Below are 26,092 nucleotides of genomic sequence, written 5' to 3'. Positions count from 1 at the left end.
TCCCTTTACTGACAGTGTCAAAGTTGGACTCAGGCCACCCAGGGGAGCTGTCATACTCACCCCAAAAAGAGGGAGGTGCAGCTGGCTGGATTAGTCAGGATTAGAGTTTATCCACTGCTACCAGCAATCTGATGGGGATAACAGCAATCAAGAGACCAGTACTGTAAGCTAAGCCATTCCATTGTAGGTATTTAGTTGACACTATTAACTGGTGAGACTTGCAGTAAGTAAACTGCTAGTTTTGACCAAGGACACTGCACCAGACATAGTGGACCAGATTAAAAAAAAAAAACTGCAACAAGAACAAAAGGGGCCCTTTTAGACAGCATATGAGGACTGAATTTGGCCAGTCGGCTCCTTATCGCTAATCTACAAAGTGTTCTTGCAGAGTTTGTGTCTATTGCTGGATGCTTGTATCTCTTTCACTACAGTAAGCGCTTGTATTTCCAGCATGGTTGGGCCCAGTGGAAATCTAAACCCTTCAACCGGCAGTGGCAGTGCCAGCTGTAGTCATTAAGCAACAAACAATTGACACCTGAAAGTTAATGGAACTGGTTGCCAGACTTGTAACCAGCCATTACCATTTTGTTACCAAAGTTGACAGAATGGTTTCTATATTTTCAAAGTTTGTAAGAGGTGCAATGATGGTGTAATTATACAGATATTCTTTGAGGGAAACGGTGATGTCAAGAATTTTATTCAGTGGCTTCGCTTCACTCCAAAATTAACAAAACATTAGCATACTAAATTCAGATACCGCATTTGTGGGTAAAACAGACAGACAAATTGCTGTGTCCTTAAGCCTGATTGTATCTGCAGTCATAAAATGTGGGTTCTTCTGTTCTGTCTCACTTCTGCTACTATTGTATTGTGCGTACACACTAACAGGTTATCGTTTCACTTTAATGCTACACTTCTAATGAAGTAAATCATAGTAACGGCTGCCTAGAAGGAATTATACACAAAAAATGAGAGATAGAGAATTTTAAACAAAGAGAAAGTGGATGCCACCAGGTGCAAAGAGACTAAACAAAAATGGTTCATCATAGACCAAATCGGATTGTCTGGGCAAAACAGCTAAACACCACAAATGAACAAACTCAACTTCTCAACAATGGGCCATGCAAAGCAAAACAAAAAGCAATGAAGGAGAAAAGTTAACTTCACGGCAGGGTGACAATTTTATTTCTTAAAACCATAATCCACAAGATCCTCCTTTGTAATAACAACTTGAAATGTTTTTCATTATTTTTGTTAATCTCGTTATCTAGTTAAAGGTTTTAGCACTACACTACCTAGAGAATGATGTGAATCAAACAGTGAAGTCAATATGATGGTGTCCATTTCCTCAGATTTAAGGATGTCAATGAGGTTCGAGTTTTTGGACAGCAGGTGGAGCTATTCATAGTTTCAGTCAGGGTGGCTTTTATTACTCATTTGATTATCCAATTCCTCTTCTGTTCTGCTCACTTGTTATTGCTGCCTATAGTATCATAAAACATAAAGCTTCTTTGTGCCTTAAGACATATCCCATTAAATACCTATAAAATAAATACTGTACCTTACACAAGGTAGAGGTGTTGAAATTAATCAAATAATCGATGCATCGAATTGCGGACATGGACGATGCTGCATCGATAATCGGCCGGGCCATAATCGATTATTTCTGTTTACAATTTAATGTAGGCCTAACAACCTTTCGGTTTACATATTCTGTTGTGTTTTGCACATTCAGGAAGTGCCATGTGCTCAGTGCTGTAGTTTTATGTATCCAATTTATTTAGTATTAGAGCACTGCAGAATGTTTTGTTTTTGAAGCTCAAAAAGCTATGAATTAAATATCCTATATGGCTTTAATAGAAAAATGTATTTGACGCATAGTGATGCATCGAGATATCGAATTGGGAGATCAGTGAAGATTCACACCTCTAACACAAGGTATACAAAACAGCAAATGAAGCAGATGCTTTCATGATCTGGATATAAATTGGTTCACTGCTGTGTTGCATTAGTAACATAATTAATTTAAACATTTTCAGCAAATCTGATTTCAGTTCAATGGTAATTAGAGCTGGTACAGTAGTTTATATAAAGTTAACAAGTCATTTTATCTTTCCTTGCTTAAGAATAGAAAAAGTTATAAAAAGGCAAAAAAGGAGGGACAGTATATTTTTGTCATAACTACCCTTCATTTTACATGTTAATGCAGTGACTGTAGGTGCAACAAACAGGTTTACTACTTAATATCTGCTTAAACTATATTTATGGGGACGGGGTTCCAACCCTGTCAATTAAACTTGCTGCTCACTGCTCACTAGTGATGTCTTTGACAAGTGCAGATGGATACTTGGAAATCATCAAAACATGTAACTGATGACAAGACCACCCAAGATTTTATTCTGAGGACTCATTATTGTGCAAAAAATATCCAATAAATTAAAAATCTCTTTAATAAATAGTGTTCCAAAAACATGAACTGAGTGGTGAAAATCACAAAAACTAAATTTAGGTCCTAAGATCTAAACATGTTCTAGTCATATTTATTTATCTGATTCAATAGAGGAATTTCAGCACTATAACTGTCAAATCAGAAGAGTGAGCATGAAAGAACGTGAGAACAATTAAGAAATGGACGCTTATTCTAATGCAAATAACAGCTAATGGTTTTAGCTGAATACTAATACTAAAGAATCAGGAATGGCAGCACAGGGGGAGAAAGAGGCATGTTATCTACCAAAGAGCCAAATGCCCTAAACTCTACTCCTTTACATTACTTGCTAATGAAAGGCATTTAATAGAAAAGTAATAACATTTCTGAAGATGGATTTGTGTACATGAACTAAAAATTATTTTAAAAAACAAATTTATAGCATTAAAGAATTCAATCATGTTGACTGTAGCTTTACAGAAATTATCCTCTGATATGAGAGAAATACACTAGAGACAGCAATGCTGCATCATGCAGCCCTGTCCAGACAAATGCCAGCTGAGGGTGGATTGTGTCTCTATCCAGAGTGTGGTGACAGCATGCATTGTTGTTGGGGGGCGACCAGCTGGAGAGCTCCGTGAGTATGTCTGTATGCTTGTGTGAGTATGTGTGTGTGTTCAGGAATGCCGGGCTGAGTGTTCATAGAATCATGTGTATGAGACTGTGTGTGTGTGTGTGTGTGTGTGTGTGTGTGTGTGTGTGTGTGTGTGTGTGTGTGTGTGTGTGTGTGTGTGTGTGTGTGTGTGTGAAACAATGAAAGGCATCCCACTCAGTTCTAAAAGCCTCCATTCATGGTGGACCTGAGTCATCTGGTTCTTTGCCGTGCAAAAAAAAAAAAACTCAGACTTTTATCTCACACAATTTCACATTTTGCTTGAAACAACAGATAATATCTTTCTATTAAACAAGACAAGAGCTGAGGTCACCTTACTGATTAGAGATACTGTCGGGGTGCTGCTGAGCAACCAATGGAGTAGGACGTGTGTTGAGAGTCTCCCGCAGATTTCGTTTAAAACTTTTTTTGAAAAAAGTCTTTTGAAATAGATATCCAAGTGAATTCCGTCCTGGCTAGTATTCAGTTTGGGCGAATTATAATGTCTGGAAGAAACCCCAAAGCTCGTGGTACAGCCCAGCAACAGAGGCCTGGCCCGCAGGTGTTCTCCTCGGCTGCAGTGCTGATGTTTAGCACATATAATGTGTACCATGCCATCTTAGTTTAACATGTTAGCATGCTAACACAGGGGAGCTGAGGCTGATGGGATGGCATTATTTTTGCGCGTTTTAGGCTATAAACCAAAGTATTGGACAGTTTGAAATTTAGACCTGATAATAGCGCTAGAGGAAATGTTAAGGGACCAAAGTTGTTACAATTCAGGGGAACATGGATGTTCAGGGGAAGTCAAGGGAATACCAAAGTTGTTATTGATGGATTCATCCTCTTAATACTATTATTATCTCGACCAAATTTCATTGTATTTCCGTCATTTCCACAGTGGTGAACCGAATGACCAACATCACCATCCATCTAGTTCTAGCCGTGGTGTTAGCAAAATGGCTAAAACATTGACTTGTGTTCTTGAAAAGATCATGTGCAATAGAAAAGAGCAAGCTTAAGAGCCAGGAAGAAAAAGGCAGAATAGTATTTTTTAAATGACATGGTGTCACATTTAGGGCTGCACAACATAGTTTTTTTTTATCGTCATCGCAATATCAACTAGCGCAATATACACATCGCGAAAGGTTGTGATAGACAGAAAACAGATTTTTTATTTTAGTTGAAAGTAGTAGAAAACCGCACATTAAAATGTAATGTCATTCATTTTTAGTGGTGCCTTTTATATTCAATTCAATGTTCAATACATTTTTTTTTTTTATTATTTCCTTTCATTTGTTTTAAATTCAACAAGCAATGTATGTTAGCAGAATACTGAAAGCAGCAGAACTGAGTACACTTTAATATTCGTTTATTTAATGTAATATCATTACTGCGATATTCTACAATGTTATTGCATATCGCATATTTTCCTCATATCGTGCAGCCCTAGTCACACTATTGCTATACGACAGTCCGTCAGCCTGCCATCCAGTGCAGGTTGCACTTTCTCCCTCGATAGTCAGAAAGAGTCCAGGTCCCCAGTGCCCCAACTCAGAAAACTAGGAAACCAGCTCAGCCTACCTGACCCAATTAGACGGTCGGAGAAACATCGTTCTCTGTCCTATCCATCAAACAGTCCCATATGCCAGCTAAGAACAGCTCCAAATGCTGCAAGACACAGGAAGAAGTGTAACACCTCACATGGTATTTGTTATGACTCCTTATGCTCTTTTTCAACAGAATAAAGTGTCACACCTACACTAGAAATCTACAACTGTTGGGCACTAAAGGCTGTTACAGACCAACCAGAAAAGGCAGTTGGACTGATCAGTCTCCCCGAGTTGGTCAAAAAAATGCCTCGCAACACACCAAAGCGACGAGACGTAAAAAAGTCTCCATAAGAACAGGCGGCGCTAATCTGTATGGTCTCCCAAAAAATTAAAACCGGCAGCTGATTGGACGAACGTGTCATGTGGGTCTGGCTGCTGCTTCCGGATTTTGGATTTTTCAACCGGCCATTAATGGCGACTCATTCAGAATACAATCTCATATTGTACTAAAATAGTTCACCGAAACGTGTTTCTGAAAACATTTTAAGTGAGAAATAGGCCATGCAGTAGCTGAATCTGTCTTAATTTCAGATTGACAAAGGTCAGTTTAAAAGATTTTCGTCAGATTTTGAGAGGCTTAGTCACGCTCATTCCGCTTGCCATTTCCGGGTGAGTCCCGACTGCCCTGTCTCCGACTGAGCATGTCAGGTCGGCAAAAATGAAGGTCGACAGCTCCTCCAACGGACGACGGCACAGAACACACCGAACAGACTCGAGTCACTGACCTCGCCAGACTGTCGGCCGATTATCGGCCCGGTGTAGCTGCCTTAAATAAGCTCCAGCAGATGTGGAAAACACTATTTACTGAAATATATTTGCTGGACAGTCTGGGAAAGAGCCATTTTTCTGTATTTAAGTATTTCCCAACTAGTCTAAGAACTTGAACATGTAACCTTTCAGTCAAATGCCCACAAAACAAGCAATAAATCTGAGTTGAATGGGAGGCATGCAAAGTGACCCACATTGCCTGTAAATGAGGGCAATCAATAGATTGCTGGCAGATTACATGTCAGAGGAGGTTCGGCCTGTAATTATGGGCAAGGATTAAAGAACAGGCTTGTGACTGAAAGTTGGAATGAGTGATGAGAAACTGTTTGGAGGAAGTGAAGAATTTTGTGAACGTTAAACAATAACGTGGTGGTGATGGTGACTGTACGGACCAGATTTCAGGTATGGTTGCCCTCTTTCTGTATCTACTCGAGAAAAACAGTGTTGAATACTTTGGATTAATTTGATTAATTTAAAGAAGACAAAATGGAAAACAGTTCTAGAGAGTCTTCTGTGTCTGTTTCAAGGTGGTGTGTGGCTGCTGCTTAATGAAAAGGAGAGCAGATCCTTCAAGTTAAACTTAAAGGGTAACTAACTTTTTTTTACCGTTAACCCTATTTTCCTATGTTTGTGTGTGTAAGTGACTGATAGCAACAACAATCTTTGAAAGTGGTCCAGTATTAAGCATGAGCACTGTAAACGGCAGCCACAGACCGGGCTGCAACGTTACCCTATGGGACAAATGTTCAGCGTTAGTTAGCCTCCACTAAAAGTGCTGTTTTTGCTGCTGTCAGGCTCAGATTATTATTATAAGTGTCTGACAACATTATAGAAAGGATCCCTACAGAAATAGACCTTTCTAAAGCCTCTTTAAGACCTTTCTGTTTAACCAGAAACAGCTCTGAGTTCACTAGCTCTAAACCCACCAGACTCCAATTAAAAAAACAATACTTTTAGTGTTTATAGAGCCAGCACATTTTCACATGTAATACGGTAAACTGTGTTTATTTCAACCAAAACTAGAGTTGGTTGGAAAAGTGGAAAGACGACCCAAAACGGCTTTTCATAGTTTTATTTAGTTTCTGTCGACTTTGAATAAAGTATATTTTACAATGCTAAAATTACCGTTTATTTACATGGACTCTGGTGGCTTTAGCAAACGCAATTTCGCGTATGTTTTTATGTTTAAAAAAAGGATCTTACTCTTTAACAGAAAGGTCGACCTCCTTAGAAATCCTTTCCATAATGTTGTGACACACATAGAATAATAATCTCAGCCTGTCAGTGGCAAAACAAGCATTTTTGTGAAGGTAAATACAAGCTGCACAATTTCCCTATTAACTTACATTGTAGTTTGTTTCGCTTAATACTGGACCAATGTCAAAGATTGCTGTTCCCATCAGTCACTTAAACACAAAAACATAGGAAAATAGGGTTGAAAAAAACAGTAGCTACCCTTTAAAGAGCTAGTTCAAAGGAATTATTAACTGAAAACAACTCTAGGGCTTTTCGGACATGCTGTGGCTTTCATGATAAAGTAGCACAGCGAAATGCAAGAAGACTACATCATAAATTCTGCTTCAAGAGTGCCTTGGGTTGGCTTTGTTTTCTTTTAGGAAACTTATTAATGGCAATGTCTTAATTGAAGCAAGTTAGTGCAGAGACCAACAGAAGGAAAGTTTCTCCGGCTCATTAGCTTTAATTTCCCTCTTGAATGTCTCATCAATTATCTAGGACTAGATTTGAGTTTTTTTACATTCAGAGTGAGCCCGACCTCAAGCTTGCCAACACCCAATCCACTGTTGGACGCACCCACAATAAAATGTGTTTGTACTACCATTTAAATTTTAGGCAAAAAGGCAGATCTAAGTACACACTAGGAGAAGGATAGAAAGTTGCTGATAGTGATGTACGTGAAAAATATCCATAATGCAATCCTAAACCTATTCTACTGTTACAATGTAAGTTGTTTTGGATGAAAGCATTCTCTACCTGCATGAAATTGACTTTAAATGCTAACCTCCCAGTCCTCACATATTCATGCTGTCAACATCCGTCAGTTATGTTTTTCTTCAGAGTGAGCATTAGGTGCATTGGCTAGTGTGGCAAGTCACAACAATTGTTAACAGCTTCCCTGCAGAGATTGGCTGCGCAGACCTGGCACACAGCCGGCTGTACCTCCTTCACTCTGGTGCTTATTGTGTGCGTGTGTGTGTTGTGTGTGTCGCACTGCAGTTTGAATGCCAGGCTGCCTTGCTTTCTCCTCCTTGAAGCTCTTTTTTCCATTCAGTGCATGAACACACAGACTTGACAGTTGAACAAGATGAATATGTTCACCTTGTCATAGACAGACTTGCAACATCAGGCACTAACAGACCCGCACAGACATGTACACAAAGCGAGAAAGTCAAAAGGGACATCCAGACTGAGCAGCTGATATTCTCAGTGCTCTGCTCTTGGTGGCTGTTTTTATAATCTATTCATCCAACACCTTTCTATACTGCCAACTCCAGTTTAGGGTGCAGGAGAGCTATAGGTTATCCCAGCATGCATCCTGGACAGGTCGCTAGTCTATCACAGGAGTAACATGTAATTATTTAATATTTGACTGACACGGTTTTGTAGTGTCATATGTAAGCCATGTCTGTTTGTTGGTAGGTCTTAAAACCATTTTTTAAGCCTACAGTACAATCTCATTTAAATAAAGGCTCTTGAAAAAGTTTGACAATGAAACAATGAAAGGATACAGGGAGTAAGAATATGACTTTTGTAAGAATACAGTTTTTTGTGAATGTTGTCATCAACCTAACTGGATAAGGGTGCTTTCACTTTGCCTAGTTGCCTACTATATTTGAATATATTTGGTTATGAAATAAAGTATTTGCAGATTATATTAGATAAGTTCCTCGCTGCTTCAGAGGAGCACATTTTTAATGCCTTTCTACTTTGGCAGGCATAGCCTTCAAAAAGCCACTTTGCAATTATTGTAAGTGAACAGCAGCCAAGAAATCCACTCATTTATTTGAAAGCTCCTTGAGATGAAGAGCATTACACAAGTCAGCTACGAGCAGCAGGACACACATGAACACTAGAATGGCTGATGATCAGTGATGTTGCCTTCAAGATCAGCTCCAGAAAATGTGATAACAAGGAAACTGTAGTTTTTATTTATTATTAATATATTATTTATTATTTGTCAAAATGTCAGTGCCAATATGACACTGGATTTCCAGAAAACATGGAATACCTTAAGTGGATTTATGTTGCCTGAGTGACTGCATGAGCACAGATGTAGACATACAAACCTAGTGAAGAGGGAGGGGGGGCTAATCTCCCCATCTAGTTTGTTAATCCACCACATGATCACCTCTGACCTCAAACATGCATGTGTGTGTTCATAAAGATCCATCTGGACCCAGACTGGCAGGCATTTGCTGCATTACACCATCTTACTACGTGGGTTTTTGTTTGTTTGTATGCCATGGCACTCTTCAAACTATCCAATACATGTTCATACATGAAAGAAATCTGACCATATCTATGACTCCAATAGCATTCATATGATTTAAAAAGGTATATAATTAGATTCAATCTAGAATTTTAAAAGATAGTTGTATCAGGTGGTTGAAATAATAGAAATAGCCTATATGTTTAATGACCAGGCCTGCTTCTCTGAAACATATATTCGCCACTGTGCCAACACACCAGCTCTTTTCCCTGCTTCACCAGGAGAGGACAGATAGCTTCTGCTGAGATTAAGAAGATCATAACCACAGCATTAGAGATTAGCATTTTACTTTCAGGGATTTCTCATTTGTACGAGTAGCTGTGTGGCGCTGATTTGTGTACTGGCAAAGACAGAGCTTCAATAAAATTATAAAAAATGGCAGCATCCAATTTTGTATTGCACTTGTATCAGCTACAGCAGCTGAGCAGAACATAGATGATTATGTTGTGACTTGTTCACTCAATAGTGCTTTTGATGCTTTCAATCTAAGCAACATAAATAAATGACAAACCACTATACCTGTGGCCAATAAAGCATTTGGAGCCTATTGTACTTAGTGCCATAAAAGTAGCGTTTGAGTGTATTCAAGATCAGCAGCATTTTGCCCTGTTGAAAATGTAAATTAAAAGTAGCCTCACTCTCCTGAGGGATCCATAAAAGATATACATAAAACATAAAAGAAACTTCATGTCACCTGAATAAACTGTCAGTCCATAGCTTAACAGTGCAACACCTCCCAACACATTTTTTATTTACCCTGCTTACAAAATGACCATGGATCAGACTCATTATCCATTTAGTCCGAATTGCTTTAATATGACATTACTTAACTATGACAGTAAACACACTGAGAACAGATGTCATAAATGTAGCTATGATTGAGAGAAACCAAGTGAAAGACTTGGCAGCTCAAATAATTATATATATATATATATATATATATAAAAATAATAAAAAAATCTTAATTCTGACTCTGGAATAATACACTTAACTGTGTACTCTAAGATCATTATTCAAGCTGCACAATGAGAAGAGGGGGGTTGTGGTTGACCATGGATTTCCAGAGCATTAAGGAGAGTGATGAAGGGGACAGCCTGAATCTAGCCTAAACCCTTCTCTGACAGATACTTCCTTCTAAAATAACATTATTCGTGGCTCGTAGTCATAGCAGTGCATCTCATGTACTTTGATAATAACTGACAAGAGAGCTCAGCACTTAACACATCAGTCCACACTGTAGGAAAGAATGACAATGCCCCCAAACTGGGAATGACATCATGGATGAATTCAGAGGCGCCTACAGATCTTTCTAAGCCCATGGAGCTAGCGTTCCAAAAACAGCCTGGGGCCAGAAACAGAGGTGTGCTGCATTGCATTTTTTTCATGTTCTGTTGCGGTCATGTCATCCAACAAGGAAAAGTGCCCTTAAAAGGGCAGATTCAAAACATTTAAATTTTATGGTGCTGGTATGAAGCTTATCCTCTTACTGAGAGCAACGTGTGGACATTTTGACAGACAAATGTCTGTTGATGGCTGTGGATTAGTTAGACCTTTTGGCCTGTTTTGCTGAGTATCAGGCTATCATAGCGCTCAACGATGAGACAAGGATGGTTTCCCCATGTGTATCAATAGTGTCTGTGCAGGAAAAAGAATTGTGAAGAATCTAATCCCAATTTCAAAAAGGAAGCTAGACAATTCATATTATGATGAATTCCAATTAGAATCGTATGTGTCAGCTTTAAAAAGCTGCCTCCACTTCATTATGGGAGTTTTTTAAGCATCATGATATAACTAGCAGTTTCAAGGATGTCAATTAGTTAAATTCATATAAGTATTCTAATTACAAAACATCAAACAATTTTATATTGCAAAGGGAACCGTTTAAAAAAAATACAAAACATATATATTGCAAAAAGTAGACACACTAGGTTGAAATTACATGAACACATGTGGACTGCAACATTACTAAACATCCATTTATAATGGTCCCTTTCTCTGAAGTCTCTCCACACGGGCTCACTTTCTCTTTCATTTTGATAAAAGGAAAATCATCATCAGTGTTTCGGTTCTTGGCAACCATAACCCTCTTTTCCCCCCATTTGCTTGGTTCATCCTTTCTTGGCTCCTTAACTCAAAGTTTCCAAACACCAGGTGCAGTCATCAAGTCTAGTCGCATTTGGCACTTTACACGGAGCCCACATATTTCCTAACCTGTTTACATAACTCACGGGGAAGCCAACATGTTGCCACACAGGTGATTTCATGGAACCAGGAGGATTTTCTGTTGTTTCTATTTCATATCAGATTCTGGCAGGGGCCATGGTGTCTGGAATAATAGTCAAGCTACAGGCTACCGGTAAGCTAACATTAACCTGTGTCTCTTGCTGCATGCTACCAGCCGGTAAGCTATGCTGTCCGGTGCCTACGGGGATTTCACCTTCTCGAATGCTGTGGTTAACATGGGCTGAGTCGTTATGTCGGTCTGTGCTCTCTTGGCCTCCAGGTCATCGCTCTGTTTTTTATTAGCTCTCAGATAATCGTTAGCACCATCTACTAGCCGAATGCTGGTAAAATATGCAAGTGGCTGGTAGATTTGCTTCACTCACCAGCCAAAAAACAATGATTATCCATTCAGTGGCTGGTCAAATCTGAACATTCACTAGCCATTTGGCTGGTGGACAAAAAAGTTAATTTTGGACGCTGGTCACAGGAGCATTCTCTTGTGAAGCTGGGTAGGCCACTGTTGCATAAGTCAGACCAATTAACACAACATTAAGGCAGCGCAAAATAGATAAACTTCAGCTACTGCCATCGGCGCATGTCACCTTATTAGCCAATGGGCCGACAGTAAATAGGGCGGACATCTGCAGATTCCGATGTCCATCCGATGCATCCCTATCGATCAGCATTTCACAAAGCCCAAGATGACGTCCTCAAATGTCGCAAATATATTCAGTTTACTGTCATCAGGAGTGAACAAACTAGAAAATATTAATATTTAAGAAGCTGGAATAAGAGAATCTTTGACTCAAACCGATTAATCGATTATAAAAGTTGACAACTAATCCATTAATATTTGCAGCTCTATTTTGAATATAATTGTTTTGTGTGTTGGATTCTATATACACACACACACACACACACACATTACTGCACACATATCAATAACACTCGTAACTTAAGTCTCAAGATGAAATACTGTGTGTGTATACTGTAAAATACTGGATAGGGAATTTAAATCTCCAGTCACGGTGATATCTACGCTGGACAGACATTTAATAACATGAATCAATCTGGTGATTTGGCTGTTGAGTACAATGATATCACAGGAATTATATCAACCATTGACATGTAGATTTGTCACTTTACCTTTCAGGCATGTCACAATGGAACTTTGTATTATTCACAGCCCCCTAAACATGCCATGACTTGGACAGAAGGAGATGGGGGTTCAAGGATAAAGAGACAGAGACACACACACACACACACACACACACCTAACAGAGAAGAGACACTAAACTAGTTGAGACAAGCTCTGGAAAATAAAGACATCTTGACAGGATTATTTACATTACAAATGTTTGACGGATAACGCAGCTATATCAAGCAGCAACAAGAGAACGAGTGACATCGCCAGGCAACTAAACAGCCAAATAAACAGCCATTTTCAAATCATCCAAAAAAAAGGAAATCACAATAATAACCATGAGATATTGCAAAGTGTGCAAAGAACACTGAGCACATTTGTTTTTGTTGCGATCATATTGAGAGCCCTTTCTGCAGGGACTACAGCACAAAACTTGAAACTTGAATAGACTAAGAAAAGACTTAGTAAAAAGACTAAGCATCACACATTAAATACCTGACTGTTGTATATATTATGCAGGCACAGAAAAGAAACACGACATATCACTAACCAGCTTAAAATAAAAGAAGAGTCCAAGATGGCCTGCCCTTTTTCTACAGACACCAGTGCCGACTCAGCCGTCACTGGAAAGCCTCACTTCTAAGCAGGTTTAATATCATGTAGTGCCTAAGCTGTACAAGAAAGCCTCTCTGGCAACACGGTTTAACTGCCAGTCTATATAGACTTAAGTCATTTGTCTGTTTTTATGGAGTATGAGTGACTTCAAGGAAAACCAGCACCAGCATGAAATTCTTCAGTGAGTTAATCTCTCATACTTGGCTAAGTTAAAATCTGACAAGATATCTTACTACGCTCCACATGCCAAACTGGGTTTGCTTTTCTTTGCAAGTTTGTTACATTTGGTTTGAGCTTTTTCAATTTGTTTCAATGCAAAGTATTCTTGTTAATTTATCCATTGGATGTTTTTCCTCCATAATTGTCTTTAATCATAACAAGTTGAGTGATGAAATTATGCAACTCACAGTTATGCTTTGATATGAATTTACCAACAGCCAATAGTCCGCAACCACCATTCAGAAGAAAGCTATTTCATTAAACCACTAAGATGTGTGCTGGGAAAAGAACCAGTCAGATTATTTCATTGGGTTCCCATTCATGCAAACACCCTGTGGCTATATGACACAAATCAATCAACCTCATCAAAGGGCCAGTTCAGAGGAGCCTAAACACCGCCATTAGTGCCAGCGTTACTGACGAGATGGTGAGAGGAAGTGCGGGCAAGGAAGTAATGAGTGCAGGTGTGAATGCTTCATCAAGGTGTTGGGTATTACAGATAGAGCCATTGGTTGCCATTTGTCTGAGCTCAGCTCCCATGGTGACACATTTGAGAGAATTACTTTGTAATTCAAAGTGGATGTTAGGGAGCGTTATGGCGCTTACCCACTGCTCGTACCAGCTCTACTCTACTCTGCTCGACCGCGGTGCCCCGTCCTCCATTTTCAGATTTAGTACTGCCTCATGTGTGAGGCGAGCGTGGCTGGTCGTCATAGCAACGCCACAGGAAACTGCCGTGACCTAACGTGACGCACACACAGAACGTCGAAGGTGTGTTGTTTTTGACTCTCGGCATTTGTACTCTGATTTCAGAGTTGGGAGGTCGGACAACCTCACAGTACCCCTAGTTCAAAATCCAACATGGCTTCTCCGTGCATCAACAGTAGTAAAAGCTGTAATAGCATACAGTTTATTAGTAGAGCCCAGCCCAAGGATTTTTAAGGCGATATCGATACAAATATTTGGCGATTTAAAAATCCGACATTCCGATATATTGGCCGATGTATATTAAAAAATAATCCAGAAACGCGTAAAAAAAAAAAAACATACAGTAAACCGATTTCCCTAACATTAGTTATTTGTAATTATTTATGAGTCCTCACTCAAATAATATGATAATGCAGTTTAAAAATAAACTTGTTTGTTTTATTGTCACAACAGAACATCATAATATATTAAAGTTCTGATAAATAAAATGTATAAAAATACAAACTTAAGATATGACACTTAAAGGGTTAAACACGAGTGTTGACAACAGTGACGTTGTAGAGCGCCCTCTGGTGGACAAACTGTACACACTCATAACATGGTTGAAGGGGGTTTCGTCCATTTTTATTTTATTTTTTAAATATTCATTTATAGGCCATTATAGATGCCAATACCGATACTTTGGAAAATGCCTAATATCAGCCAATAATATCGGCCCGCCGATAATATCAGTCGGGCTCTATTTATTAGCACTTCTGTCTTATTTTTGTCTCACAAAATGTGTCGTACACACAGTCCTGTCCAACTTCTATTTTAAGACATGTTGTTATGCCGTTTGTATGCACACAAAAAAAGCTTAATGGGTTGTTATCAACTGGAATTGCTAACAGAGGCTGACCTGGCTAGAGAAAATCTCAATGTGAATTCCGTCATTCCCAGCTCTGGCTTCCTACTTCCAAGGTAAATGGAACGCACTATTACTTGCTTTGTAAGTTGAAGATGTAGGCTATATACTGAATGGTCTGTGGTATGCGTTTACAGGCATGTTAGAATGGATGCAGATTAGTTCTGAAATGGTGCTAAAATACTCGTGAGGACAGAGATCGTCATCTAAAAAGCCACTTCAATGCAAACCATCTTGTGAATGAAAAAGCATTCCATACAATTACTTCTTTGTGATAGCATTAAATAGTCTCATTTTCAGTTGCTAGAAAAATGCAAGTTGCGATTAACAGTGCAAACCATCCCATCATTGCTCTATGTCCCAACATGCGCAACCAATTACTTTAGGTATATAATAAATGTATGATACAGGTTTGATAATTCAATTTTACTGTAACGACAACCTACAGGGTAAAATCCTACACTGAACTATAAATACGTTTCTACTCAGGATACAGAACAATTTGACAGAAAAGCATAAATCTGGTTTTCAACAGGAGTCTTAGGGGTTTCTGTGTGGTTAGCTAGTGTGCAGCAGAATTCAAAGTATTCTCACCTGCCAAAACAAACTAAAATTTAAGAGTTACTGCTCCAACTTATTGAAAAAAAAATATCATGCCAAATACACTTGGTGTGAACAGGCCCTAAAATAGCACAAGGAAGTGATCAAACATGCCTCTGCAAAATATGTCTATGTTATCTTGATTGTTTTCTTGTATATGTAAACTGGACGGCCATTGTTTAAAATGGCAAAAGATTGAGATATGCCCTCTCAATCAAGAAGGCAATATTGCATTATGGGTCTAGGACAGAATATAAAAAGATACAATTATTATTAACAGCTAACCCTAAAATGAAACAAAACGAGAGGGCAAAGAAAGACAGTAAAAGTTTTGCTTACAACCAAGGATGTGTAGCTGGTGAAGTGAACAACACAAAGCGCACGAGTCCACTTTGAGGATGTTGGCTAGAGTTTCGTTGCACGTTTTGCCACTGACAATACTTGGCAAACAGGAGACCCGTTGTTAACCTGTAGCCTAAAGTCCTGACACCATGCAGTATGACACAGAAATTTAATAGAAGTCGTAACATTGGCCGTTGGGATGCTGACTGAGATTTTGCGTTGTCCTATTCATTGAAGATACAGTGACCTGTCTCTGGTTCCCTGAGGTGACTGAAGGGCTGTGACCAGGTGTGTATGGGTAATGAAATCAGTCCCCACGGGGCAAGGGTGATAGAAGAACAACAGCGCAGGAGTAGAATCCGTTCACTCCTGCCTTTTCAGCTCTCAGCCCTGATCTGCCTCAGAGATTCTAGGTCAGTAGTGGCTTTTTAAAGATTTGATATGAGCCTCAAAGGGGTTTAGTGCTAAATAGGTCTGTTATGGCGCTTGACATTCTTAAAGAGGATCTGTCATTTTCAATAGTACTTTAAGATGTAATACATTTTGATGAGTTTAAAACACAGTATGGTAATAACTACACATGCCCCTTCCCCTCAAACCCCTCCATGCCAAAACAGTGATAAATTGACAGAAAGTTGAAACTGAAAAAAAAGATTGAAAAAATGCACATGTAGGCAAGTAGTAGCATTATAAAAATGAAACTTTAACTGCACATCAGCTGCAGGCATCAACAACAAGGTAAGAAATGGCTGTAATTCGTTATCCACGTTGAATTAACCACCGGTAGTCAAGGCTGATCGTTTATTTTCTTCTGGAAAAGGGTCACGTGATAAGGCGTGACAAATCAGGGAAGGACACCTCAGGACAGATAAGACCCAATCAGGAAGCAAACAGGGGTGTCTGCATCATTGTTTCCAAAGGTCTCCGTTTCTGCCCGTCTAGACTAAAACGCAACACTGGAGTTTTCAAACTAAAACTGGGTCAGCAGCGTTTCCAGAAGCCTCCATTCCAGGGGCTCGGAAATGCTGGAGTGTGGACGCTAAACATAGCAAACATTATGCATTTTGAAACAAAAACGTATACGTGTGGATGTAGCCTCAATGTGTCAATGATTAGTGAAATGTAAATGAGGGAAGAATATGGGGGCCCCACAGTTCTCTCCTGTACAGAGGCCCCACAATCCTTAACAACGCCCCTGCTACACTGAATCAATCTCTTCTGCCACAGTGGCCTTCAAATTAGATTTTAGATTGTTAAGCCTTTATGTCAACCTGCAAAGCTGTGACTGCATTCCACCAACATGCAACAGATAATCAGCCAGACATCAGTGTTTTGAAGGCTGACAAGAGGACAGCTCACTGCAGGATGACAAAGTCAAATGCAATGGGGGCAAGTGTCGTGATTGAAATTCTCCCAGAACAAAACCTTGTTTGTGTGATTATTGTTCACCAGGCTCGCAATGAAACAAAAATCCATTCCACATGATGCATTCATTGTTTTCAGTCAAACAGGCACCAAGCCCTACAGCAGGCAAAGCTACTGTACAATGGCCCTCACCAAAAACAACTGAAAGCCTGCTGCAACATTTAGGAGTGTCTAGTACAACTGTGTGCAATATCCTATTTAGGATATTACGGTATTATTATAGTTAGGCTATATCATTAGAAATTAAGAGTGTAACTTTCTATTTTGAGAGTAATAAAGTAGTTATTAACTCAGTATTGGGTTTCAGACCCAAGTTAATAGAAGAACGTAATATTGCAAAAAAATGCATTAATGAACGGGCACACTGCACCCAATGCATACACTTCATAGGAATATTGTTGGGAAGATTTCGTCAGTATCTGAGTCAGATTATTGCAGTTTGAGTCACCTTTCAACAGGTGACGAAGCAATAAAATCAAACTGCCGTTTAAATGAGAAAACGCTGCAGATACATGCTGCAAACCAATAACTAAGGCCACATAATGAAAACAAAACACCTGCACAAAAGGGAAGCAAAGTGTTGATGATGTAGTATTGGTATTAAGGTAATATTTGGACTCTGTGTTTGTGCTCCGTTACTCACCTCTATCCATGTCTGCGCCTCCTGGAACGCGGAGTCTGCGGCCGAGTCGGTCACTGGGTGATGCTGATGAGACTGTCCTATGTCTGCAACCGGACTTGCCATTGGCGAAGAAGATCTGCTCTCCAAGTACTGTAAAGCCTGTAAAAGGTGTAAAAGCAGCTCAACGCGCGTTATTCCACCAAAATTACACGTGAATTGTGTCGGTCAGCCCGTTCTCCTCCGTCGGTTGTAGGTGTTGCAGCAGCAGCAGCACCAGCGAGGCGAACGAACCAGTTGCTGCTCTCCAGTATCGCTCCTGTTGCAGTCTGTGGAAAGACAACCAGCGTCAAGTCAGCTAGAGTCACGTACATGGCTTCCGGTGAAACCGCTAAAAATAAAAACTTCAGTCGCATAATTGGGCGCATTAAATATAACACAATGATTACAATAAATGTGACAACAGACACGTTGCGTAGTTTGGATCCTTTCAGCATTTTCTAACGTAACGTTAAGCCGTCATCTCACTGAAAACTGACTGTTGAGCTGTTAGCTTAACGTTAATTTCTTGGCAATGTTGCAGCTTAGCTAATGACAGAGGAACTCGGGACTCTGTGTGCCATTCAGAATGATAACTTACATAAATTACACCTTGAAAACGTAAAGAGTATCAAGGACTCGCAAAGTGGAGGGCAGTGGACATTGGAAAAGTCCAGGCTTTACCGTCATTCGTTAGCTAACATTAACTTTAATGGCTGACGTTAATTGACGTTACAGTCACATTAGTCTGGTTCTGAAAGATACTTAACGTTAAACAAAACTTAACCTACCGCCGATTTGAACACATTTCCAGATTCCACAAAACTCATTTATGAAACTGAAATGAAAACGATTCCAAAGGCTGCATAATTTAAAGGGTGTTTCAAGTTGCAGACTGTTGGTTGCAACAAACCAAAACGCCATCAATAACCGGAAGTGAATAATGCGTGTATATTTTGGCGGTAGAAATCTACAAGATAGGTAACCGGAAATTGCGTTTTTTGTTGTATAATATGAACTAATTACTAAATAAGAAGTAACGCCAAAGCTACCTTTATTACTAGTAGATAGAAGAATACTATTACTACTCTGATAACACTCACTAGGAAATAAGATAAGAAGATAAGTGAACGTCAGAGTAAAGTTTTTTTTGGAACTGCTTAATGTTAGTAGTGTTAACTTACAAGAAGGATATATACCATCAGCACTTGCTTACGACTTTTGGCTAAACAAAACAGCAAGTAACTTTAAAATGTGTAACGTTAAATACAAATATTTGTTAATGTACGGCCTACTATTTCTTTGTTTAAACTGGATTCGTCTTTTGCCAGTTAGCTAGCTAGCTGTTAGCTATGTCATAGTTTTCATTGGCCCACTTTAGCCCACGAGAACTATTTGTTTGTCATTGTTTACAACTTGTATTGGTGTTAACATACACGTGTCAGTGTTGTTACTGCCCATTGGCTTCCATTCCACCAGCCATTTGTTAAGGATTTTATTTTGGTTACAAAGATGCTTTGCTTCCGGTAGTAATCTAGCTATTCCTGGCTAACTTGACGCAGTCGGACTGACAGGACTTGCACACCGCAGTATGATCCGCTCCAATGGCCAAAAATACACAGAGCAGCGCCGCTCCACCACCAGCCAATGAGGGCAGCAACACACTGGGGATCTCACCCCCACTTTCACTATATGGGGCAACTGAGAGAGCAGAGAGTTCACTGATTTAGAGCAAAGGCACCCAAAACAAAGGGCCAATTCTGATCTCCAGTCATTGATAATATGAGACAATCAACAAAATAATCCATCCATCCATCCATCCATCTTCGTCCGCTTATCGGGTATCGGGTCGCGGGGGGAGCAGCTCCATATTTTCATATCACTTACAAATTATGCTTTTTGTCATCTGTGGTCTAAAATAATTATTAAGCTCAAAGCTCAAGTAAAACGTTTGGTATACTTAGTTTGCATACTTGGTTTCCCTCCGCCAGGCCGATACAAAAATAATGTCATGAAAGTGACATGAAAATCTGTATATGCTAAGGTGGAAAAACATTTTCTATTTTATTTACATTTGTTTTGTTTTAAAGACAGCCCTAAATAACTAATTAGAACATTCCTCTATAGTTTAATGGTCAATTCAATTCCTTGTTGTTAATTGTTTAGGCTATTTTAGGAGACATAAGGGATCCTTTGATATCTCATTAGTCTCCCACATGGTCAGTTGTGTTCTCTGGGTTGCACAACCAAGCCAGATGTAGACCTACGTGGATTTAAATCAAAAGTTTTGCCCCTGTGGTCCCCTTAATTCCTTTTTAAAGTCACACAATTTCAACATTTGTAAGCACTATACATATCAACATGGAAAGCGATCAGTTTCCTAGGTTTGATGACACCAATCGAGACTTTCCCAGGTCCTGCAGACACCTAAGTTTGTCCACAGGCTTGGAGATATTCTTACATCTTTGCTGACCTCTTGTGGAATAATGCAGCAGTACTGAAAAGTGAGAGGAGGAGCTTCAGGCAGGCATTTTGTGTGTGTGTGTGTGTGTGTGTGTGTGTGTGTGTGTGTGTGTGTGTGTGTGTGTGTGTGTGTGTGTGTGTGTGTGTGTGTGTGTGTGTGTGTGTGTGTGTGTGTGTGCGTGTGTTCGTGTTCATTTGTAGTGAGGGTGTACTCACTTGCCACTCCTCTATTCTGTTCCACAGGCTTTTATTTCCTGGATACAAAAAACAGTTCAGTGTGGTTTTCTTTAATGTGAACTTTGACCCAAAATGTCTGTGACTGGGAGCAAATCATGGTTTGTTTTTCAGTTAGCCGGCTGTTTCCATTATGCAGCTCCCCTTCTTGACTTCCAGGAGTGACAGTCCCATCTGTGTTTGACAGGACGTCCTCCTAACCTGGACAGGCAACAGGGCAGTTTGGCAAGTAATACACTTCTGCAAATATGTTATTATTTCTGTCTCAAGAAATCTGTTCAATGTCCTCCTTAAAGTGTTCAATTTCTTTGTTTAAAATGTTTTAATAAGTTACTAGAATATACAGATCCACATTCTTCTTTTAAACTAAAAGCCATACTGCACATGTAATATTGTTAGAAACATTGTAATTCAGTTGTATATTCAGTCAGTTTTATTTATTCCAAGATGCAGTAGCCATTTTCTATTTTATTTACATTTATTTTGTTTTAAACACACCTAAACCTCATGTTGCATTAGAACATTCCTCTATAGCTTAATGGTAAATTCAATTCCCCCAGTCAGTTCATTCTTAGTTCTTGTTGTCAGGGCCAATTGTTTAGGCTATTTTAGGAGACATAAGGGATCCTTTGATATCTCATTAGTCTCCCACATGGTCAGTTGTGTTCTCTGGGTTGCACAACCAAGCCAGATGTAGACCTACCGTGATGAAAAGTTTTGCCCCTGTGGTCCCCTTAATTCCTTTTTAAAGACACACAATTTCAACATTTGTAAGCACTATACATATCAACATGGAAAGCTATCAGTTTCCTAGGTTTGATGACACCAATCGAGACTTTCCCAGGTCCTGCAGACACCTAAGTTTAGCCACAGGCTTGGAGATATTCTTACATCTTTGCTGACCTCTTGTGGAATAATGCAGCAGTACTGAAAAGTGAGAGGAGGAGCTTCAGGCAGGCATTTTGTGTGTGTGTGTGTGTGTGTGTGTGTGTGTGTGTGTGTGTGTGTGTGTGTGTGTGTGTGTGTGTGTGTGTGTGTGTGTGTGTGTGTGTGTTCATTTGTAGAGAGGGTGTACTCACTCGCCACTCCTCTTTTCTGTTCCTCAGGCTTTTATTTCCTGGATACAAATAACAGTTCAGTGTTTCCATTATGCAGCTCCCCTTCTTGACTTCCAGGAGTGACAGTCCCATCTGTGTTTGACAGGACGTCCTCCTAACCTGGACAGGCAACAGGGCAGTTTGGCAAGTAATACACTTCTGCAAATATGTTATTATTTCTGTCTCAAGAAATCTGTTCAATGTCCTCCTTAAAGTGTTCAATTTCTTTGTTTAAAATGTTTTAATAAGTTACTAGAATATACAGATCCACATTCTTCTTTTAAACTAAAAGCCATACTACACATGTAATATTGTTAGAAGCATTGTAATTCAGTTGTATATTCAGTCAGTTTTATTTATTCCAAGATGCAGTAGCCTATAAATCATGGACAGTGCCTCTAATAAAGATGAATATGAATTTAAACCTGGAGGGGTTTTGCAAAAAAACAAACTTGATATTAATCATGTGTCCCTAAATCTTTGCAGTAAGAATCTATGCTTCTGATATTTTTATTGTTGAACAATTAAAATTGTTGATCTGTTAATCCAAAATGTTGTGGTGGTTGGACTCTCAAAGCGGTTTTTTTTTGTTCCAGGAGCAGAATTTTTCAGTGAAAGCTCTTGCTGTAGTATTTGATTGGAAGTAAAATATGAAAGTTAGAGTTATAGTTGGACATTCCTACATTTAAAAGGTGCAATGATTTGGGAATTGAAATATTTTTCCAATTGAATGCCAACAGAAGTAACATAATGTATCTGCAGGGGGTGCCAGAGGTCAGTGTTTTTAATATAATAATAAGAGAATACTGTACACAATAATTTCACAGTGTTTCCTGCAGTCATAATGGCCCCAAATCAATTTTTGCATGCCAACATACAGAACATTTATTTTTTTTACTATAACTTATCTTTCCACCAAAATATAATCAGAAAATATCTCATAATCTATGGCTGACGGCTGGTCATGGCCGTGTACATAATCTGCTGAAAATACAGGTGTTTTTTCTTTGGAACTCTTGATTTTGTTCTAGCACAAATAAGCCAGATTTAATAATAACTGGAACAGATAAGCCAACAATCATAATTAGAATAGGCCTAACTAAAATCTAAGTGTACCAAATGGGTCACTTTTCTCTCTCAGTCACACTTCTCAGATCCATAAACTGATTTTAGATTCTCTTCCTGTCATTCACAGGTTTCAGCAGTTCTTCTCGTCTCCTCCAAAGCCTTGTAAAATGTGTCTCGTGGTCCTTTCTGTCCCGCTGCTTCCTGCCTTCGTCATGGTATCCAGTCGGTATTGTGTCAAAGTTGCCGCACAGTGCCACCGAGCTCTGGCCTGGGCGCTGAGGCTGGTGCGAGGGAGAGTGTGTGTAAGGAGCACCCACGCCTTAGTGTTTTCCAAATGCACCCATGGCAAAGTTGACAGCGTCCTGGAGACTTTTGACCTTTACGCCGGCACACACCCCTCCCTTTGCATCAGCCCACAGATTGGTCAGTACGCATTAGAATCACTTTATTTACCAAGTGCATTAGTTACAAGACAGCCTTTATGATATCAGTACAGAGGGTTTCTCTTAAAATCTCCCAGATCATTACTTTAAAACTGTTGAAAGTCTTTGTAACTCTTGAAATGAACCGTACATTATTACACTGGGAATTTAGTATTTCACCCGACTGTGTCACATAATATTGTTTCTATCATCTTACATCCAACTGCATATCTGTCAGCCATAAGTTCCTTACCTTATGATAATAATACACCACTTTGTTTTACTATTACTGTATTCTGCCCACAGGTAATTCAAGCAAAAAAACATCGACTTTGGATGCTTCTTGTTTGAAAATGAATGTCCACAGTGTAACAAACTGTGCTCTTTGTACAAATAAAACAATCAGTGTTCAGGTCAATAATTAGTAACAGATATGAGAAGGACATGTCAAGTCATCATCAATCAGCACCACCTCTGTTCCTGTCATCTCTCCTAGGTGAAGCATTGGATGAAGCGGTGAGGCGTGTCCGTCCCTCCCGGGTGTTGGAGCTGGGGATGCACTGTGGCTACAGTTCTGTCCGCCTGCTGCGTCTGCTGCCCTCTGCTGGCAGACTGATCACAGTGGAGCTGGACCCACTCACAGCAGAGCTAGGGGAGGAAATCATACTGGTGGCTGGCTTCAAACACTCCCAGGTATGCCCAGAGAAGATGAGCGTTTTACTTTACTGCACTCAAATAAAAGACAAAGTAGCTAACTTACCACTTTTAACAAGAAAGCTAAAAAATAGAACTGAGGGATTCTGATCTCTCTTTTTGTGCTCTTCTGATTCTTTGCAGTTCCAGGTGTTGACATCTAGCTCAGCTGAGGCCATCTTAACTTTGCATTCAGCTCTTGAGCTTAATCAAGAAGCTAGTGAAGGGCTCAATCTGGTACTGATGGACCATGACCCCCAGCAGTACCTTCCAGACCTGCTGGCTCTGGAGAGAGAGGAGCTCCTCTGCCCCTCTGGCTGCTCCGTCCTTCTGATCTACAGGAACCAAAGAGCCGGAGATCTCAGAGAAATCCTGAGTTACATCAGAGCGAGGCCCGACTGCTACTGCATCAAGTCAAAGCTTCAGTTTATGACGGAGATTTTCTACCAAAAGGAAAGCGTAAGGGTAGATAGGGTTAGCAGAATGTAAATATGTGGGTATGTGCTTTCAGTTTGTGTGGACTATATCAACCAATAGTGTTAAATACTTCATCATCTCTAGTATTAGAGGATCACATTTTTTATTATTTTCTACAATTTGTCAAACTGTACTTTTTTTTTCCTTGAATTGTTTTAAGTTAGATGTATTTCAATATTGGTATGTAAAACAGTTTTCATGCTATACATTACTTAATAATCTTAAATATCTAATGGTATTACTGGAAATAATTCACAGTAGAAAAGGAAAGATGATATTAATATTCCTGCAGCCTTATTGTATGGCACCCAAATGACAAACAAAACCAATTAAACATAACGATTACAATAACACACTGGTAGAGGAGATACAAAATACTACTTACTTCTGTTGGTAATATTAACAAAATCACAAAGCAGCTTGCACAATCACTTCTCCCCACAACAAAAGGAACAAAGAAATGAGTAGATGTCGAGCACAGGTCAACCACTTGATGGCGCTCTCTGCTTTTTAAAAGAATAGGAGCTCAGGCATTGAACTGGGCTTGACAAAGCAAGCCTTTAAAGGGAGATGCCACCCATTTAAAGAATGGCATGTTATTCCTGCACGACACCTCAATAAATACTTGTAAACCTCCTTTTTTTGCTGCAAACAGGCCATTTAACCTTTGAATTTGTGATTTATACAGCTTATGTTTCCTGATTTATTCATGACGAAAGATGATGATCCACAGCAACAGACTTGTTTTGACGCCCACTCCCTCTCTTGCATATTGTGATATTTACTTCCAGACCGCAATGTCAATGTTTACAATTAAAAATAAAGCATTATTGGGGAAATTGCTCCCAGTCGTTTTCCCCTCCTCATTTTACAAACATCAGCATTTCTGCATAACTTGGCCATAATGTCAAGATTAAATGTTTCAGCATGCATTGCATTTTAAATGAGGAGAATCACTGTTGTCCTGTGGGTAGAGCTAAGACAGAGTTTTCCGAATTTGCCTCTAATGGCACTGCTAAGCCTTTCATAGCAGCTGGAAAGCCATTACATGGTTTAGAGACAATTTAGTGCAGCATTTAAATAAATAATATTGGTGCAAAAGAAGAATTTAATTAAATGCAATATTTCCAGGAGCCTAGGGGTGGGTCTACAATCAAGGTCATTATTGTTACAGTGTGATGAATGCTAAATTATACAAACTTAGAGAGTTTACTGCAGTTCAATAGAGACAGGTAGAAAAAGAGTGTCAGGTGAAGTGCTGTACATTCTCAGATAATATAAATACATTACATTGTCAGGGATGAGAGCTTTGTAAATCCATCTAGTTTCAGTGTTCATCACTGTGAATGTCTCCACAGAGCACAATGGGTAATGGAGCTGAAAAATGTTGACGAGCTGCATGAATACTTCATAATCTCATACATGGATCATTATTTGCACAGCAGGGGAAGTGGCGATTGCATTTGCTGAACATAGAAAGTAACACAGGAAAGTAAACTACAGGCAAATGGGTTATGTATGCTCCCCAACTGGTAATTCTGTTATTGAGAACTGCAGAAGCATAAACAACCAACTGATTAGTATACAAAGTTAGTCTCATAATCAGTATCAAAATATCACAACTTTAATTCCAAATTAAGATGTGTAACATTTGGAAAAAAAAAGGTGACGCCCACTCTGAGGAAGTGATTGCCTGCATGAAAGTCAAAGTACTGAAAAATGATTATCGCTAATTAGCAATCTGGAACTTTTCACTAAGAAAATAATCACATTCAGGGTGGGTGTAATCATCTGTGAGGAGTTTTTTCATCCACTTAAAGGAGTTTTGCAA

At 39.3% G+C, this 26,092-nt stretch overlaps 2 protein-coding genes across 14 annotated transcripts in view; one reads left to right on the top strand and one right to left on the bottom strand.

The window, feature by feature from the left end:
- Positions 1-18,108, bottom strand: part of LOC144524092 (LIM and calponin homology domains-containing protein 1-like) — a 106,342-nt gene extending 88,234 nt beyond the window's left edge. For 5 of the 8 annotated variants that reach the window (XM_078260084.1, XM_078260087.1, XM_078260086.1 and 2 more), the window contains exon 1: positions 17,793-18,108. In XM_078260084.1, coding sequence (XP_078116210.1) covers positions 17,793-17,894 — 102 coding nt within the window. In that variant the 5' untranslated portion in view covers positions 17,895-18,108. The remainder of the gene's footprint in view (positions 1-17,792) is intronic. The other 3 variants (XM_078260088.1, XM_078260089.1, XM_078260092.1) reach the window with 1 other exon arrangement.
- Positions 11,110-25,103, top strand: LOC144524094 (catechol O-methyltransferase-like). Of its 6 annotated transcripts, XM_078260096.1 has the most exons (6): positions 11,110-11,325; positions 20,619-20,729; positions 21,611-21,745; positions 22,797-23,092; positions 23,588-23,784; positions 23,929-25,103. In XM_078260096.1, exons 4-6 carry the CDS (start codon positions 22,837-22,839, stop codon positions 24,271-24,273), a joined length of 798 nt encoding a protein of 265 aa, XP_078116222.1. In that variant the 5' UTR covers positions 11,110-11,325; positions 20,619-20,729; positions 21,611-21,745; positions 22,797-22,836; the 3' UTR covers positions 24,274-25,103. The 6 variants fall into 6 exon arrangements, with proteins under 6 accessions (XP_078116222.1, XP_078116226.1, XP_078116224.1 ...); XM_078260100.1 differs by lacking the exon at positions 11,110-11,325 and having other exon boundaries at positions 20,338-20,729; positions 21,611-21,749; XM_078260098.1 differs by lacking the exon at positions 11,110-11,325 and having other exon boundaries at positions 20,339-20,729; positions 21,660-21,745.
- Positions 25,104-26,092: the final 989 nt, after the last annotated feature.

This window comes from Sander vitreus, chromosome 10 (assembly GCF_031162955.1).
Source record: "Sander vitreus isolate 19-12246 chromosome 10, sanVit1, whole genome shotgun sequence".
NCBI classification, from domain to species: Eukaryota; Metazoa; Chordata; class Actinopteri; order Perciformes; family Percidae; genus Sander; species Sander vitreus.
The sequence above is the reverse complement of the archived record's forward strand: the minus strand, read 5'-3'. Positions and strand labels throughout refer to the sequence as shown.

Bases quoted from the DNA above. Each gene is read 5' to 3' on its own strand.
- LOC144524094 (XM_078260096.1), top strand. From the start codon at position 22,837: ATGTGTCTCGTGGTCCTTTCTGTCCCGCTGCTTCCTGCCTTCGTCATG. The intron at 23,093-23,587 runs GTCAGTACGCAT...CATCTCTCCTAG, and splicing joins TTGCATCAGCCCACAGATTG to GTGAAGCATTGGATGAAGCG. The intron at 23,785-23,928 runs GTATGCCCAGAG...GATTCTTTGCAG, and splicing joins CTGGCTTCAAACACTCCCAG to TTCCAGGTGTTGACATCTAG.